Source organism: Plasmodium inui (genome assembly GCF_000524495.1).
Source record: "Plasmodium inui San Antonio 1 unplaced genomic scaffold supercont1.4, whole genome shotgun sequence".
Classification (NCBI taxonomy): domain Eukaryota; phylum Apicomplexa; class Aconoidasida; order Haemosporida; family Plasmodiidae; genus Plasmodium; species Plasmodium inui.
The window spans coordinates 568,554-585,767 of NW_008481838.1; the positions used below are offsets into that span (position 1 = coordinate 568,554).

The 17,214-nt window shown below is 44.6% G+C and overlaps 3 protein-coding genes across 3 annotated transcripts; 2 read left to right on the forward strand and 1 right to left on the reverse strand.

Annotated features, from left to right (window-relative positions):
* Window positions 1-1,060: 1,060 nt before the first annotated feature.
* Window positions 1,061-5,200, forward strand: C922_01289 (hypothetical protein; the record flags this gene model as incomplete). Its single annotated transcript, XM_008816895.1, has 1 exon — window positions 1,061-5,200. The coding sequence occupies one exon, from the start codon at window positions 1,061-1,063 to the stop codon at window positions 5,198-5,200; it is 4,140 nt and encodes a 1,379-aa protein (XP_008815117.1).
* A 525-nt stretch (window positions 5,201-5,725) lies between these two features.
* C922_01290 (hypothetical protein) lies at window positions 5,726-8,812 on the reverse strand (the record flags this gene model as incomplete). The annotated part of the gene is made up of 1 exon (XM_008816896.1): window positions 5,726-8,812. One exon carries the CDS (start codon window positions 8,810-8,812, stop codon window positions 5,726-5,728), a length of 3,087 nt encoding a protein of 1,028 aa, XP_008815118.1.
* Window positions 8,813-10,662: 1,850 nt separating this feature from the next.
* C922_01291 (hypothetical protein) lies at window positions 10,663-12,998 on the forward strand (the record flags this gene model as incomplete). The annotated part of the gene is made up of 2 exons (XM_008816897.1): window positions 10,663-11,598; window positions 12,555-12,998. 2 exons carry the CDS (start codon window positions 10,663-10,665, stop codon window positions 12,996-12,998), a joined length of 1,380 nt encoding a protein of 459 aa, XP_008815119.1.
* Between the last annotated feature and the right edge of the window lie 4,216 nt (window positions 12,999-17,214).

A 17,214-nucleotide genomic window follows, 5' to 3' on the forward strand; every position in this document is an offset into this window, starting at 1 on the left:
GAAGAAGGGGAAGAGGAAGCCAAATAGTCGCAACACGAGGTGGGACAACCATTTCGTGTAAGCGTTGGGGGGGACATCCCAAGTGCGACATCTCGAGAGGTGGAGTCGTTTCTGCACACCACTCGTGGGAGAATTCGAATGAGCCAAGTCGCCACGGTTGCCTCATGTGTCCACAGAATGTATCTCCAAAAGGGGGAAAAAAAAAGAAAAACAAACTCCCAGACGAAGGGAGGGAAGCTAAACCAAGCAGCCACAACTGAGAGAGCAACTTTAGAGGAAAGTGTAAAGTCTACTCAGTTTGAAAACATTTAAAGAGGCACGCACAATGGGATAATGATTGAGAAGATGTAGGCGCTGCGGGGGCAGGTGCTCTCCACACATAGAATTGGGAGGGGCGAGAACAAATCGGGGCAAACTTTTTATGATGCTGACAGAATTAGTTACCCTCCCCCCCTGCAAGGACATACAAGGAGAGTAGTAAAACGGACTACTACATGTTTTAGCCACACAGGGGAGCAACCTGGCATGTAATTTTTTTTTTTTTTTTCCGTGTCATATCCGAGGAGCAATTTAGCACACACAAAAGGAGAAAGGGGAGCCAACGCCGCACACACACTAGCCTAAACCGCGTGAATGTTTGAAAAAGCATTTTATAGTCATACGAGGAGATTTACTTTTTTTCCATAGGACATATTCATATCGGAGGGAAGCCAAATGGGTAACCCCCTTGCTCTTCTACAAACCCTAAATGTGCATTTAAAAAAAAAAGAAAAAAAAACGCGACGAACTGGTATGCATACGCGCGTTATTAATTACGCGACCCTCAGAATTGTCTCCTCCGGGTTCTCATTTGTATGATAAGATAAATGGGGACAACGCCACATGTAGGAACTCACGCGTAGGGACCATCCTACTGTCGAAGTTAAAGATATTTTCCCCCCAGTGAGGAAGCACTACACAGTCGCGGGCACCCCCCCTTCCGGTCCGGAAAAAAACTGCGCGTGAATTCGAAAGGTATAGGAAGTAGAAGCTCCCCAATAGTGAACCCCCCACACACACGATGGAGGGAGCTATGCACCCCCCCCTGGAAGCTGTCTTCTGGAAAAACTTCTTCAGGAGAGGCATCCACCCCCCAAATGGACAGGTCCAAAGCGACTCCTTTGTGGACATTAAACAACCCGGTACTATACAATTGAAAAATATCCACATTAATAACTACACCATCGATGGAGACCTCCCATTGGACGCCTTCCACTGTGCCCACCTGGGGAAAGATGTGGTCATCCAGAAGGGGAACGAAACATACCAGGGGAACTTTAAAAGTAGAAATGTGGATGGGGTTGGAAAAATAATTTCGCAGCAGTTTGTGTACGAAGGGCACATACGAAATGGTAAGAAGTGGGGTCAGGGAAAAGGCACTTTCTTTTTTTCTCCTTCCGCTCGTGATGCTAAATTAGGCTTAGTGGATTCTCACCCAAACCTTGTGGATGCTCAATCAGGGCTAGTCATCTATAAGGGAGACTGGAAAGGGAACAAGCGTAACGGCTACGGAGTTCTGTTAATAAGGCAACATGTGAATCAGCCCAGTGTGAAGACGTACGAAGGCTGGTGGAAACAAAACGAGAGGCACTTCTACGGTATCCAACGCTACGCCAATGCCGTTTACTGTGGCTTCTGGGCGAGGAACCAAAAGTGCGGGTTTGGGAAAATGTGGTGGTTTGAGAAAGGAAGGGGAAGCAAAGGAGGGGGAAACAAAATGGAAAACCCTGAACAATGGGACATCACCTCCGGGAGGACTTCCCCCCCAAAAATGAAGACACTCAAGAACGTCGTACAAAACGCATACGTCGGGGAGTGGCAAAATGACGAAATGCACGGGTACGGAACGTACTTCTGGTTCGTGAGACATGCAGATAGGAAGAGCACCACTTACCAAAGTGAAGGCTACGATAAGTATGAAGGCTATTGGCAAAGGGGGGAAAGAAATGGGTTCGGAATTTTCCATCACAGATGTGGAGATACCTATTGGGGTTCTTGGAAAGACAACAGAAAACATGGACAAGGATATCTTCTCAAAATAAATGGCATAATTTGCAAATGTAACTACCTCAATGGGGAACTCACAGATCAGATAGACCTCAACCAGACATACATAATGAATCAGTTGTATACGAATTCCATTTGCAACATCGTCAACCTGGGGCCTCTTCTCCAGGAAGACTCCAGCTTAACTAACAGGGATGTCAAGCAGTTTTACAAAATTGTGTATGACCATTTTGACCTCCTAATAAAGGTGTATGATCTGTACTGGCGAAAGGGGGGGAGGGACAGCAGAAGGATTAGCAAGGAGGAGGCTTCTACGTCTTATTCTTCTTTTTCTTCTTCTTCCCACCCCCTCGGGAGCTTCAAACTGAAGAACCTCTGGCACATGTTCTACGATGCAAACATTATCCACAGCAGCTTCCCCCTTAGCTCGCTAAACAGGTTAGTAAAAGACGACATGTCCATGGGTGAACACATCGATTTGGTGAGTCTCCTTTGTGATAATTGGAACTGTGTGGGTGAGGCTACACTCCTGAATGAGGAAGAAATGGTCAAGAGCTTCTTCCAATGCGGTCACTTATCAACCGAGCCGTTTCTCTTTGCACCTCCAACAGGGGTACACAGCCATGAGGCAACCAATCAGGGGAATCATAACCAGAATGTTAATGGAATCAGTCTTGGTGAGGGTACCAGATTGGCTCTAAGTAGCAATCACATCGATGGAAAAACTTCTCAGACTGATGATACACCAGGGGAGGCAGTCCATCCCGTCAGCATCCCGCCATACGAAACACACGACCCCATGGCGCACATCCTTTTCAACAAAGATCTCTTTCTGGTGAGATGCTTTGCAAAGTTTTACAAAAACCAGTGGAAGAAGCAGTGGTGTTATAATATGAAGGGAGCAAAACTCATGTTAAAAAAGATATGGCTCTTTCTTTTTACAAATAGAAGCAGACACAACAACGGCTATCTGTTCTACGTCCTGTTTAGTGTGTTCCACTCTGCCTTCCCCGTGTGGTATGCATCATCGCGCATGAGTGGGGCGTGGGCCGTTGCCCACCCAGGACGGGCAAAACGGAATGGCAATAGTGGCAGCCATCGAAGTGGTGACTCGTGTGATCATTCCAGTCGGAGTCCCCACTTGAACAAACACCTCGCCCTGCTAAACCTAGGCAGATATAACATTCACGATGAGAGGAGGAAAATCTCCTTTAACTCTTTCGTGTATACATTGGTACGCGTGTCGTTGCACCTGCGCGATCTTCGAGGCGAGCACCAGACGCGCGTCATGGTCAGCCTACTTAATGCGCTGAAAGGGTGTATGCGCAGGAACGACGGCCAGAAACCGCACCCCCAGAGCGGTAACATCAGATGGGGTTTAAAGAAGGGGAAGGGAAGAACGAAGCGGAATCGAAGCAACCAAGTGGGGTGGAAGCGGCCTTCCAACAAGTGTGAACAAAAGGGAGATGTGGAGAAGTGGGCCGAAAATGGGAGAAAGGCTAGCGCTGAGAACCGCGAAAATGGCGTGTATCTCAAGAAATACAGACATCCCCCTCGTCGCCAAGGATTTAGCCCCGGTGAACCGGGCGAAACGCGCCAGAGGAGAGGAAATTTCCACGAAAAAAAGGAAAAAAAAGTGAAAAAAATGAAGAACGTGAAGAAAGCCGCGAAAAGGGGGAACGCCTTGCCCAGCTGCGCCATCTTCTGGCACCATGGCGCACTGCCAATCAAACCGGAAGGAGAAAAAAAAAACGGTTGCCCCCCGAGCGGCAAAGAAACCCTTACCGTATTAGTGAACATCCTAGACAACTTCGTCTACTACTTCATTTTTTACTTCCTGCTTTTCAACTCAACGGAAAAGCGTCTTTCACTCCTCAGCGCAAAATTAAATGTGTCCCTGCGGCTGGGGGATGTCCTAAAATTTTTACTGAACTTGAAGCTAACAAGGAAGGATGATACGACGGTGAGGGATGCAAAAAATATCAACTTGGAGCCGCACCACCACTACGATGACTACCGCCCGGTCGGCAGCGGGCGAAAAAAAATTAAGGCGAAAAAGTGGAAACCGCTCCACATCCTGAATTGCGCAGATAAAAGGGAAGAAAAAGAAGGGACAACACTCCCGAAGCGGCAGACGAATAATAACGACTCTAGTGAGGAGGGACATAGAAAGCCAACCGAAAAGAGGAATAGCTACATTGCACACACAGCTAGCCATTTACAACGTATGCGCAAGGAAAAAAAAAAAAAAAAGAAAGAAAAGAAATTTCACCTGAACCATTCAGGCAAACATGATGGGAGGAAGAAGAAAGTGTTAAAAAAATTCTCGCGTATGTACTGCTTATCCTTCGTCCAAGTGTTAGCAATCTTTTCGAAAACGTTAAACACGCCAAACTTGCATTTAACAAATGAGTCTAACTTGCAATTGTGTCTCTCCCGGCGAAACAAAAGGGAAAAAATTGACAAACACCGCTTGCAAAATAATGCGGTACGCTACATTGTCTTATTAAACGAGGAGAAAAAAAAAATTCTGAACAAGTTTGCCACATGCGCAAAGCGGGAAAGTTATTCAAAGGAACTTCTCCCCAGTGGGGGAAATGGCGAGACAAAGGAAGAATCACCCTGCCCTGTGCACACCAAGGGGTATAAGAACAAACTGCTGAACGAAATGAGCGAACAGGTGAAACAACTTGAAGTGGAAAATTTTGAACAAGTCGCAGACGATTCTTCCCCCAGTGTGCAACTTGAAAAGGAAAAGAAAAGAAACAAAAGAGGAGGGAAAAAAGATGAAAAGAAAGGCCCAAAGGGAATCCATCCGGATGTGGAGGAGTGCCCCCAGGTGATGCCGCATGAGGGGGGACACGCACATGTGCGCATAAAACGAAAGAGTCAAGTTGGAGTGGCACTGCATCTATTGAGGAAGCGGTTCGCTCACTCCCGGAAGAACTACATGAACGTCCTCGATTACTACAACTTGTGCGTAACACCCTTCGAATTGGGTTTGTTTTTTTTAAGATTCGTTCGAGTGGTAAAGCGCAAAAGGGGCATCAAGAGTCCGTACAGCGACGTGCTCTTCTTTTTCGTTTTCCACGTTTTGCTCCGCAGGACCTTCCGACTGGCGCGGTGGGCGGGCGCTAAAAAAAGAAAAGAATAAATAAAATAAAACAAAAATTTAAAAATACAGAATGAAAAGTGCAAAATAAAACTGATGGTCAATCTCATTTTGGATGAGAACACCTCGGCTACGCACCATCGGGCACTGTTTTTTTTCACTGTTCCTTTGCATGTATAGCTGGGCCATCGAACGTCATGAGAATGGAAAAGCGCCAAAGTGGCACAACTGAGCAAAAAAAAAATAGTGACATAAGGATGACACAATAAGGAGGTCAACGCTTGTTCACTCCGTGGAGGGGGGTGGAGAAAGGACGCCCAGGCCAGGACTACAATAATAAACAACTTGGTATAAAACCGGAGTCTCTCACAAATGAATGCGCCTGGGACACACACAAATCTGTTCGCCCCCCTCGGAAGTACACACGAAAAAAAAAAAACGTGGCAACTTGAAACGCAACGAAATGGTGCCACTATTAACAACGCTTCACACAGACATGGAACCTCACGCTGCTGAACCGTGGAGGAAAAAAAAAAAAAAAAATGGTGAGTGAAGCTACGGATTAACTCACGACTGGTCGTGTATCCCAGGATGGGATCGCTTCTTCTCACTGCTCGACGGACATGAAAGAGATGGCGGTATTTCGCTATCAGAAAAGACCGTTCTGCACAATTTAATTAAATTATTTAGCCCAAAAAGGATGTCCAAGTTGTGCCTCTCATGTTTCATCTGTTCATATCTCCTTGGAGACACCGTGTTGTCAAAGGAGTAAGTAAAATCAATCCACTTGATATCACACGTCTGCGGGTTTCTTCGGTCATATATAATTAACAGCGAGGTCGAGCAGAAGGAATAAACCTGTTGCTCTTCCAGCCAGACTTTCAAGCTGATCAATTTGGGGAGAACAATCGAAACGATGCTTTTGAAAAAATAGGTCAGGGCGTACACAACGTGCTCTTCTCTTAGGTGGAGTCCGACGTCTCTGCTGATTTGCAGCTTCTTGTGAACGCTGTCGTAGCAGTGGTTGATGCTGGGGGGGGGTGCATCCCCGTCGCGCTGCGGATGGTTGTGCTGGGAGAGGTGGGTATGTTGCAGGGAATGGCAGAGACCGCTGTGCTGATAATCCTGGCTGCCGCAGTTTTCGCAGTTTCCAGAGAAACTGGAACCATCGACCACCGGTCCATACTTCTCCACACAGTCCGCGTAGAAGTCACGCACCCTTTCGTCCGTCAACACGTCCTGCTGCTCCACCCCGCATACCAGCGCGCATATACGAAATCCTAACCTCCTCTGCGTCGTCATGCGTGCAGTAATTTCTTGCTTCCACGATTTTAAGAGGCAATAAATTTCATGATTGTCGTAGTTGAAAAATGCGGGGGGTAGGTTCATGTCCCTCGCAGAGAGATCTATGATGTGTTCGTCACTTGTATTTAAGTGTCGACTTCGTATGTCTTTTTTCATCCTCGACCACCTCTTCACGTATTTTTCCTTTTCGCTCCACTCGATCGAGTCGCTCTCTTCCTTCAGTCTTTCACTAAACTGTGTGTCATTATCCTTCAATGTGTTGTAACCTAGCTTTAGGTCAAGCACGTTCTGGTTTCGGGGATCTATCGTGTGGCACATTTTTTTCAGTTTCAGCGCTAAGTGGATTGTGCGTTCGGGGGGGTTTTCCCTTCGAATCCCTTCGGCTGCCTTCACAAGGTCGTTCAGATTCACGAGGTCGCTCAACTTCCCGACCCTCCACTTCTCAGCTTCTTTACCAGGCATATCACTTCTCACAGCTACGTCGTGACGTCTACCATTAAGGAGTGGCTCTTCTACATGCGGCTCGGTTTTCCTTGCCTCAGGTACGTTTTCCGCAGTGGAGCCTGCACTTTGGCTCTCATCACTCATTTTGTTGGTCTCCGCCAAATACGATGCCGCGTCTTCCCCCTCGCATGGATACACAGGTACTATGTTGTAACACTTTGGAATGAGCTTCTGTTTGACCAAAAAGGCCAAGACGCGATGTCGGCCCAGTGCACTCGTGTTCCTGTTTCTCTTGTAATGGCCGCTTCTCCCTTGCAGGCGGTGACAAGACATGATATCGCTTCCTACCCATGCAGGCAAGTCTGCACTGGGGGGGAATTGTTTCTGTCCCTCCTCTACTGGATATGTATGTTCACCCAGAAGCTTCACTAACTTTTTTTCCTCCGGGGTGTGCATAGCATAGTGGATACTACTTCGTATTCCTCCATTGGTGTTGTCCTCCTCTTCTGGAGTGAAGCCCACCCCTAGACGTGGCGACTTCAACGTTGAGTTTGATTTTTCCAGCTGGGGATTATCACAGGGGGGTCGTTCCACTTCGGGGCAGTCTTCTACGCAATCTCTCTTAAAATGAGTCCCGTCTGTATTTGCACTTGTGATGGGGATACTTGCGGTGGGGATACTTGTGCTTCCCGCTGCCCAGTTGGGAGGATGTTCTTTCACATCGTCCCCTTGGTCCCCTTCAAGGGTTCCCTTGCATGGGCTGCTTCGGGGTGGCTTCTTCCGAGTTGCACTCATGGTCTTCTCGTTCATGAGGTAGAAGTAGGCCATGGCGCTCTGCATGTTGGTGTGTAGCTCCTCGAGGCGGTCAGGCCGGTTACGTTCGTCACCATAGCTCACCCCCCGGAGGGCCCTCCTGAACTGCCCGTGCAGTTGTTCATACGCCGCAAAGGCATTCATGTAGAATTTGGCCTCCCCGTTTTTAAAAAAGGGAACCAGTTTATAAATGTATTTGGACTTCTCCCCAGTCAACATGACGGAAGTGCCAGTCAATTTCTGGTTGGCCATGTTGTACAAGACTTGATCTGACTCTCTGTCAGTAGCCTCTTGGTAGCTACGCTTTTTTTTTTTTTTTCCTTTTCTCCATCCATAATGTTCCAAACTGGAGTCCACCGTATGAACTGCTGGATTGTTGCTGGGCGAAATGTTTTCCAGTGTTGTTCCGAAGTTTACCCCTTGGGAAGCGTCCTCCTCATCATTCCCACAGCTGTCAACCTCCGCATCGGAGTTCTCAAAGTTGGTATAATCCGTGCCATTCCAACTGGTACTACTGTGACCATCTCCCTGGTTAGCTCCCTCCTCCCCTAGGTGATGGAAAATTTCCAAGGTTTTAGAATAGGGGCAATTTTCCTCATGTGCAAGTAGACCGCTACGACTACGTTGTGTGTCTCTCTTCGGATTGGTGCCATTCCATTGGGCTTGTTCACATGTTGGGTTACTCCTTCTGATGTTTTTCTCCCTATCTAGTTCCTTCTGAAAGCCCTTTAGTAACTCTCCTTGTTCGGATCCACTGTAGAGGTTTACACATCGTGGGCAGTTGCCCCCTTCCAAGTTGGCATGGACCATTTGTTCATTTCTATGCTTAGTCATATTTGCATCCATCTGATTATACTCTTCATTGGAAACATTCCTTCTGAATGGACCTCCCTGTATGTGAAACCCTTCACGAGGGGAATTCTCTGCAATTTCTTTTTCCTCGTGATGACCTAAATAAGTTGCACTGATCCCTTTCCTCACAGAGCATCCTTCTGCCATGTTGAAGCTGCTATTTTCCTTGAAGCTCCTCTGGGAGGAGCACCCCAAATGGAAGTCTCCGTCCAGCGACATTTCCCGGCCTTCCATTTCCATCTGGATTAAATACACACCGGCTGCAGGACATTAGACGTCGGCGTATACTCGTGGGCCTGCCGGTTGACCCGTCTTCCCCCCTCTCTCGAACGGTTCAAATGGGTGGGAAAAAGAAAAAAACAGGAAAACTCTAAAGCGTCTCTCCTTTTATCTACAATCACTTGGCCTATGCTCGAGAATTATTCTTGCAAGTCATCCTGAAATGACAACCTTGGACCTGCGCAAATAAACTTCACACAACACATGGAAGTTTTGTTGCGTCCTGCAGAAATGCTGACACAGAAAAAAACTCCTGGACGGGGCGAGCATGACATGGGTATTTAAAAGGGGATGCATCTCCGTATGGACAACGTGCTTCAAGTCGGAGTGTCAGTTCACACATATGTCCTCATGCCTGCAGTCGCACTGACTGCTTGGCAATTCGGTTGGACCAAAGCGTAGGAATCAAGGAAGGGGATCCATTAACTTCTTCTTCTTTCTTCTCTTCTTCCTTTTCTTCTTCTTTTTCTCCGTGGTGCCAGACGATCAGGCAAATGGTCAGTCCATTTTAACCACTTGCCAAATGCTAACTGCGGAAAGGGAATCCACAGTCGGCAGAATAAGTACACTCATAGGAAGGCGGAAGAGAAGAAGAAGCTGCCGCCCAACCGATAACTGCCTTAAAATAAGAACGGAAACATTTCGATCACGGCGTAAAATGGAGAAAAAATCGACGCGCACTCCGGGAAGGATGATCGATCTTAGTTAAAACTCCGCGCCGGATGGTAAACTCATTTTTGGGATGGCAAAAATAAAGTAAAACCTAAGGAGGCAAAATAAAATGAAGCAAAATGAAGCTAAACAAAATAACACTTCAGTTGCGTTCTACATATGCCCAGGGGAGAGAATGGCACGGCGCTGACGCAGAAGTGCGTGGGCCAATATGCCTTGGGGAACGGCACATCCCCTCCTTTTATGATGCCCGCAAAAGTCGGTCTCGGATTTTTTCGCCTGGGGATATGAACACGGGGTGCATTCCCCCCAGCTGGAGTAACAAAATCCGGTTAATGGAGTACCGCCTGAGGGAAAAAAAAATAAAAAAACAAGCAAGCATCAAAATTAGGAAGCAAAATGACCGGATGATGAAGCGGCGAAGCGCAAGCCAAACTTAGCCACCGCGACTGCGCGGAAGCTGGTCCATAACAGAGGGCGCAGCAGAACTCCCCACCGATTTCCGTCAACAATTTGTCCTCAATGGGGATATGCCCTTTCCAGGGAAGGGGACAGAGCCAAGTAATTTTACATGCCATCTAGAACAATGCGAAAGAGAAAGGAAAAGAAAACCATTACATCATAATGTAGCACTTGACACTACGGAGGAGCTTTCGAAAGGAACCCCAATTAAGAGAAACAGGGCAGGGCAATTTAGCACCACGTTTGTACCACCCCAATTTGCGCTCCGGCGCAACTGAACAGAAGTATGCTGCCCCTATCAATGGAGCTGACGGTGCGTTTTTAAGTGACGTCCCTCTCTCTGCGCATCGGTTTCGCTTCCCTTTTTCGTGTTTTCCCCACTCTGTCGCCACCCCCCTGAGGCTGTGGGGCAATGGTGTTTAGCCTAGCCGAATGGGGTTGCATCGGCTGTACGCGAATTTATTTTGTCAGATGGGGGAAGCTCTACGTTAGCACACAAGTGGGTAAGCCGTACACTGCGCCGTAGCTGAGCAATAGTTTAGCAGTTGTTTTGTGCCTCCAGCCGGAGCAGAAGGAAGCTGAATGGAAGGAGTTCTTTACTCCCCCCACACCTCCACGCGGTGGTGACAAAGGAACACCATTGTGATCATTACTCTTCCCCTGTTGAGCCAACCCGAATGAAGAAAGATAGCGGCGCTGGACAGATAAGGGGAACACTCCCCGACAAAACGCACATAGAAAAGTACCATGCAAACCCATTCACGAACTCGAAAGAAGATTACTACAATGAGAAAACATTGAGAATATTATGTTCCATACTGCTATCTAAGAATATAAAAAGGGTAGACTGTGTACTGCTCGATTTGCTGTTTCATTTTTTTGTAAAAATGGTTAAAACGATTGGAATGAATTGCAGGAGGTTCTCTTCCCTCAGAGGAAGTGTTGTTGTGAATTACATCGACATAAAGCATTGCACCAAATTGGCCTTAAGTAATTTGTACGAGGAAATTTACACGTTGAGCAATCTTAATGACCTCTTTGAAGGTTCCTCATTTGAAGCTGAAGAACAGGACGATACCGCTAGGAGCAAAAATTATAATTATATCAACGTTTTGCAAGACTCGTACTTATACTACAAACAGCTGTGTATGAAACAGAGGGAAAAGTACGACTCGATGGAGAACTTCGATGGTACCAACCCTTTGGACAGTCTTCACAATATGGCCAACTTGAACTATCTCAACATTGGGAACAACTCTTCATCGAATGAAAATGTGAATGTTTTATTTTTAAATGAAAATATCGATATTGAGAAGTACAAAGAAATTATGGCATTAAGGAAAAAATATGTACATGATCATATGCCGATTATTCCACTGTCGCTAAATCGGAAAGAAAAAAAAACGGGACTTTACAATGAAAAAGCGGATTATTACGAGGAGTTCTCTTCCTCCCATAGCTCTTCCTCCAAGTCGTCATTGTCTTCGTCATCCGAATCGTCTCCTCCCTCCAGTGATGATTTGGAGTTCTTCCACCACATGAACGAAAACGTCCGCGAGGGGCAGAAGCTTGAGAGTGACACAAAGGAAGACATGGGGCAGGAGAAGATGAACGTGTTAAGCCTCCTGCCCAAGTTGAGGGACATATACATGCAGAACGGAGAGCGCGCGCGCCGCGGGGGGAACTCCCAAACCCCTACAGAGTGCTTTCTTAATTCGCTGAATATTTTTGAGGCCTCAGAGGGGGGCGACCGCTAGCCCATTACAGCGCCATCTTTTTTTTTTTTGTTATTTTTGTTCCTTTTGTTCTTTTCGTTCATTTTTTTTTTTTTTTTTTTTAAAGTGGCGAAAATAGCTAGCTGACTAGCCATCGCGCTGATTTGGAGTGACTCCTCTTTGTGGGCATTTTACACATGCTGATTGGGACGCAAACAATAGCGGTTAATTCTGCCCCATGTTGTGCATTGAACCGCGTTTTACGGCGCTTGATGAAATTGCAGGAAGCCTGACATAATAAAAAAGGGTTCTCCATTGTTACCCTTGATCAGGCAACACCAATTGGGAGATTATTAGAAATAGAATTCGGTAGTACCGTAATTCCAGTTGTATTCCTTATCCCAGAAAAAAGGACCCCTTTCTTTAAGTATCATTATCCTTTTAAGTATATGTGTACACCCCTTCTGGGGAGAGCTAACTTGGCGTTATACTAAGTCGCATTTGTTTTATTTCTTGTACATTCTTACTAATTACGTAGTTTGCTTCTTCATGTTATGGTGCACCAATTTCTTTGTTTTTTTTTTTTCTTTAATGTGCCCATCTGTGCCTATAATTCTATTCTTTCGTACACGCGTTATATGGTTCATTCTGACATTCTGTCTTCAAGACAATTTCGCGGAGGAGGACATGTAACTGAAGCTTCGCTACATTGACTCTAGACACTGTAGTAAGCCCTATTTGTTGCTTCCTACGATTCTTTCCCGTCTCTTAAAATTGCGTGGTGTCATTTGCTTCTTTTTTACCCCGTATAATAGTCGAAAAGGAATCCTCCAATGAAGAAATATGCTTGACAGGAATTGGGGTTGAGGGAGCACCTGAAGAATCATTCATTTTTTAATAAAGATGGATTACTATTAAGAAGCCACGGATGGTTAGCAAAAGACACCACAGGCGTTATAATACTACTTCATGGAATTCAATGCCATGCGAGACTAAACTTCTTAAGACAGCATGTAGAGGTAGTAATCGACGATGACGTTATAGTGAATGATGAAAATAATGGCTATGTTTATGAAGGTAGCTGCACACAATATTTTAGTAAACCTGGGTATTATTTCTGTGGATTATATTTAGGAGGTTACTGTGTATGGTGTGGCTCAGAGAAGCTGAGAAATAATGTAAAAGAGTTTGATGATTTCACCTATGATGTAATGCAGTATATTGAGAACCTTCAGGATAGCTTAAATGTTTGTAATGTTTATGATGAGGAGGGATCTGAGTTTTCCATTGCGGGATGAGAGAATATGCAGGACGATGTTTATTCCCACTTACGTATCCCGTTTATCTCTGCGGGGAGGTATGGCTCTGAGGATGCTACAAATATTGGGGAAGTGGCAAATAAAAAATATAGGACTAAACATCAGCGGGTGTATCTGGATATATCTCCCATGATAATTTTTGAGAAATTACCATCCAGAAATTTCTTTCTATTTTAGTGCCTTCGTCTCTCACTGTCGTAGTCCATTGCTAATTTGTTTTCAAGGGTGAGATTTATTTACACGTATCCGTTCAAAATGTATAGATATATTCAATTCTCTTGCTTTTATGATTAAATTCGGTTTCAGTAGGAAATCACGTGTAGGTGTAGTTAACAGCTTCTCAGAGAAATGGAAAACTTACACAATGATATAAAACACATCCCCTAAAATATTCCTGTGTTGATTATTCATTCTAAGAAGGACATTTTGTGCTGCTATGGCGGATCTCTATCGTTTTACAACTGATTCGATGTAAACAACAAAGGAATGTATACACTGGAGGATGTGGAACATCCCGTCATTTGGGAGTCGAGGAATGAGAAGGTTTCGGAAATGATCGTGGGTTGGATTATGAGTCCATCGTCACAACTGGACAGCGAATCGAAGAGGAGTAACGCAGCTGAGGTGAGCAAGCCATCTGACATTAGCAATGCCTCTGGGATGATTAGCATAGGAGGTGGCTTTCTGTGAAACAGATAATGCACATCCTTCTTTTTTAAGAAAATATACATCCGCCTGTTATTAACACGGGAGAATCTATAAGAATGTGGATGTGTGTTCATTCCCGTGAGTGACATTCTGTGTGACGGGTTTCTTTTTTTTGTTTTCTTAGTTGAGTACTGTTCATCATTTTATTATGTGGTATTTTTTTCTTCTTGCTGATTTTGGGGTATTCCCTATATGGATTCCAAGGATAACATTCCAATTACCACATTTGTTTTTTGAAAATGTTCGCTGAGGGTTACGCTGCTGGCACTTCAACTTTTACTTTGACATGCGAAATGTCAAAAGAGGACAAGTCCCCCTGAAGAGGGAGGGTGACAAGTAGCAATAACACAGAGGTGACATTTATACTGTGGGGCTCATTTTTTCTTTATCCTTGGCAGTTCACCTTTCGGAGATGAAGCCCAAGACGTCAGAAGAATTTACGGTTGGGTGTGGTGCTACATGTGCAGATTTCCCTCTTTCTATATTTTCACCAATCAGGGGATGTTACTGAGGGTGTTTTGTGGGCAGGGTTAAGTGATGCAACTCAGGGAAATTTCAATTATGTACGGGAAATGCTCGATAGAGACACACAATGCGTGTCCTGAATTATGTGTTCTAAGTATTAATTATGATTCGGTGTCCGCCCTCTTCCTTAGTAAACTGCACCTCGGCAATCGTGGTGTTGAATATGCCCGAAATTCGTAGTGTCCGAGGTGTCCTAGAGCACCATAGAGAGTTGACAGATAATTTTTGTGTCTACAACTAAGCATCTTTTGTTATGCTGCTTCCTCACGAGCGTCTTCCTTACCAAGAGCTGTGACGAAGTGTATATGTTGAGGGGTTCCATCTACTGTGTTTCACCTTCATTTTGAAATCCCCCATTTGAGTAAGGAGTCACGAAGGAGCAATCATTCCCTGTGACATTGGCGCACTTAGCTGGATAGGGGAACGGATTAATCTATTAATACTTGAGGTAGATAATTGTTTTCCTCATGGAACCATTGTCATCAGCGGCAAAGTAAGGAGTTAACGAGTTGTAGCGGCATGAAGTGGCCATTGGATGCAGGTGTCGCAAAGGTGTCATGAAAATCTTAAAAAATAGAAGAATATTCGACCTTGCGCGGGACTTATTTGCTGCGGCAGGAACCTAGGCCAGAGCGTGGTTGTAATGTTTGTCCATACTTACGGAATTTTCTTTAATGCTTGCTACAAAATTAAGAAGTTTACTTTGTGTTGCAAGTAGACTGCACGTTTGGATAAGAGGAGAAGACTGTAGTCTGAAGAGAAAGGTACATCTTTGGGGGATGCAATTACTTCACCATTTTTATCTAATTTTTTAGGAATGAATGATGAGAATAAGATTCTTGAATCACTCATCCTCTGTGGCGTAGAAATGGATCAAAAGTGTTTCACGCGAAAATTATGTTTACACACGAGGCCCATGCAACATCTGAAGTGGAGAAATGTGAAACTGGGAGGGAGAACAGTTATGTTGCAGAGTTCCGTTATTTTGGTTTACCGGGACGTAGTCAACACACGATTTGTTCTTTTTAAACGTGCCAACAAGCTGAAAACCCTAAGGAAACCAAACAGAATGACCCATGTATGAAAGAATATCCACCTTTGAAATGGAATTGAAAACAGGAATATTAAGAGGCTTCTGTTTATTGGAAATTACGAAGGAAAAAAATAAAAAAGGAAAGGAATAGAAAAAATAAGAGAGCGTCGAATTAAATAATATATATACATATATATAAGAGGAAGCTGTCATTTTTTTGGGGAATCTGGCAAGTTCTTGTGATAAATAATTAGCATTTCCTGTTCCACCGTCTACTACACTATGCATTGTTATTGGACGAACATATAAGAACGAGGAAAAAAAGGGGAGCATATTCAAAATGTGTCTACTTAGGAATCAAAAAAACGAAAAAGAATTTTTCCAAACAATGTATCCATTAAGAAAATATAACAGATATGGAAAATATCAGTTTGGATGTGCATGTGAATATACCATTAGGCAAGATACGGATCTAAGGAAAAAATTAAAGTAGAGTATCCTTGTTCATTAGCATATTTCTATGTAATAGAAGAGTTACCACAGGATATATGCCTTAATTTTGAACGAAGAATTAGAGAAAAAATTCTTGGATGACTATTTTAAAGAACCTTTACATTATTCTGACTAATATCCATTCAAGGGATAAATAGGAGCTACATAGTAAATATGTTACTTATGGTGAGAGCTCAAATGGTGACTAGACAGTGGATTGCATTGAATTCTTGCATATCAGTGCTAATATTCTTGATGAATATTTTAAAGAGGAAGAGAAGAAACATGATCAAAGTCCTGTTCTAGAAGAGTAGAAGAGTAGAAGAAGAAATATGAAGGATAAACATCGGATAGTAATGCAGGATTAAGAGTGAATGACATGTCTCCACAGCTGAGGGCACTCTTTCCGGATGGCCAATAATAGTATCGACATCTGTAGGAATACCTAAGGGTCATGAACCCTTAGCTCCACATAGCGTATCTACAGAAGGTCCAGGATCTGAGTGTTCGGCAGAACGGGCACGACTTGACGTATCCGTGAAGAATTCTGGGGGCAAGAATAACCCAGCGGCAAAGAAGGAGTCTGCCTCTTCTGAGGTCACGTCTCATTTTTAGGGGTTCATTCGTTGGTACTTCTGGACGGGAGAAATCTGTAACGAATAAGCAGCAACAGGTAGTAAGACCGGCTGAATTCCATAGTAGGAGAAAAGTTTCCGAAGGGTCTGCGGCAACTGATATGGTAGCATTTGTTGATACACAACCCGCTAGGACAACGAAACCATCCGTTACAAAAGCACATGTCGGGAGGACATGCGTTATATAAGCAGCTGTTATGACAGCGTGTCCTACGCGAGCACCCATCATTGCAGCAGGAACTCCAAAAGGTTCATTTCAAATGAAATAGGGCGATAACTGAGGAACAAGCAGCAGAATGTCCACTGGCAACATCAGGTGACCTCGCCACATGTGTATGAACGAGTTAGAGCGAACAAAGAATGTAGAAAAGATGCAGCATGAAGTAAAGGATATTCCCACTGTAATGGAAAGCTTAATTGGATAGTACTTAGACCTGCCCATTCAGGTGGAAGAAAAGAACAATACACTTACCTGCAATGCTGGAAGTATTATCATAACGGGTGCTGTAGTGTTTGCAGTTCTGTAGGTATCTTATTTGTACTATAATATAGACGCTTGTATTAATGCAAAGTAGGAATAATGCTTAAAGGCATAAAAGAATAACTGCACGCACGAATGCGTGAATGTAGGTATGTATGTACGTCCCCAGGAGCGTGTCCGGCCAGAAGAGGAAGAAGTGTCCCCTCCCCACCTGATTTCACCCAAATCGCCAATATGTTGCATGTCAAACATGTGGTCCATTTGATTCAGGCTGTCATTCAAACTTTTTTGCCCCTGTTCTTGATTTTTTTTTTTGCTGTG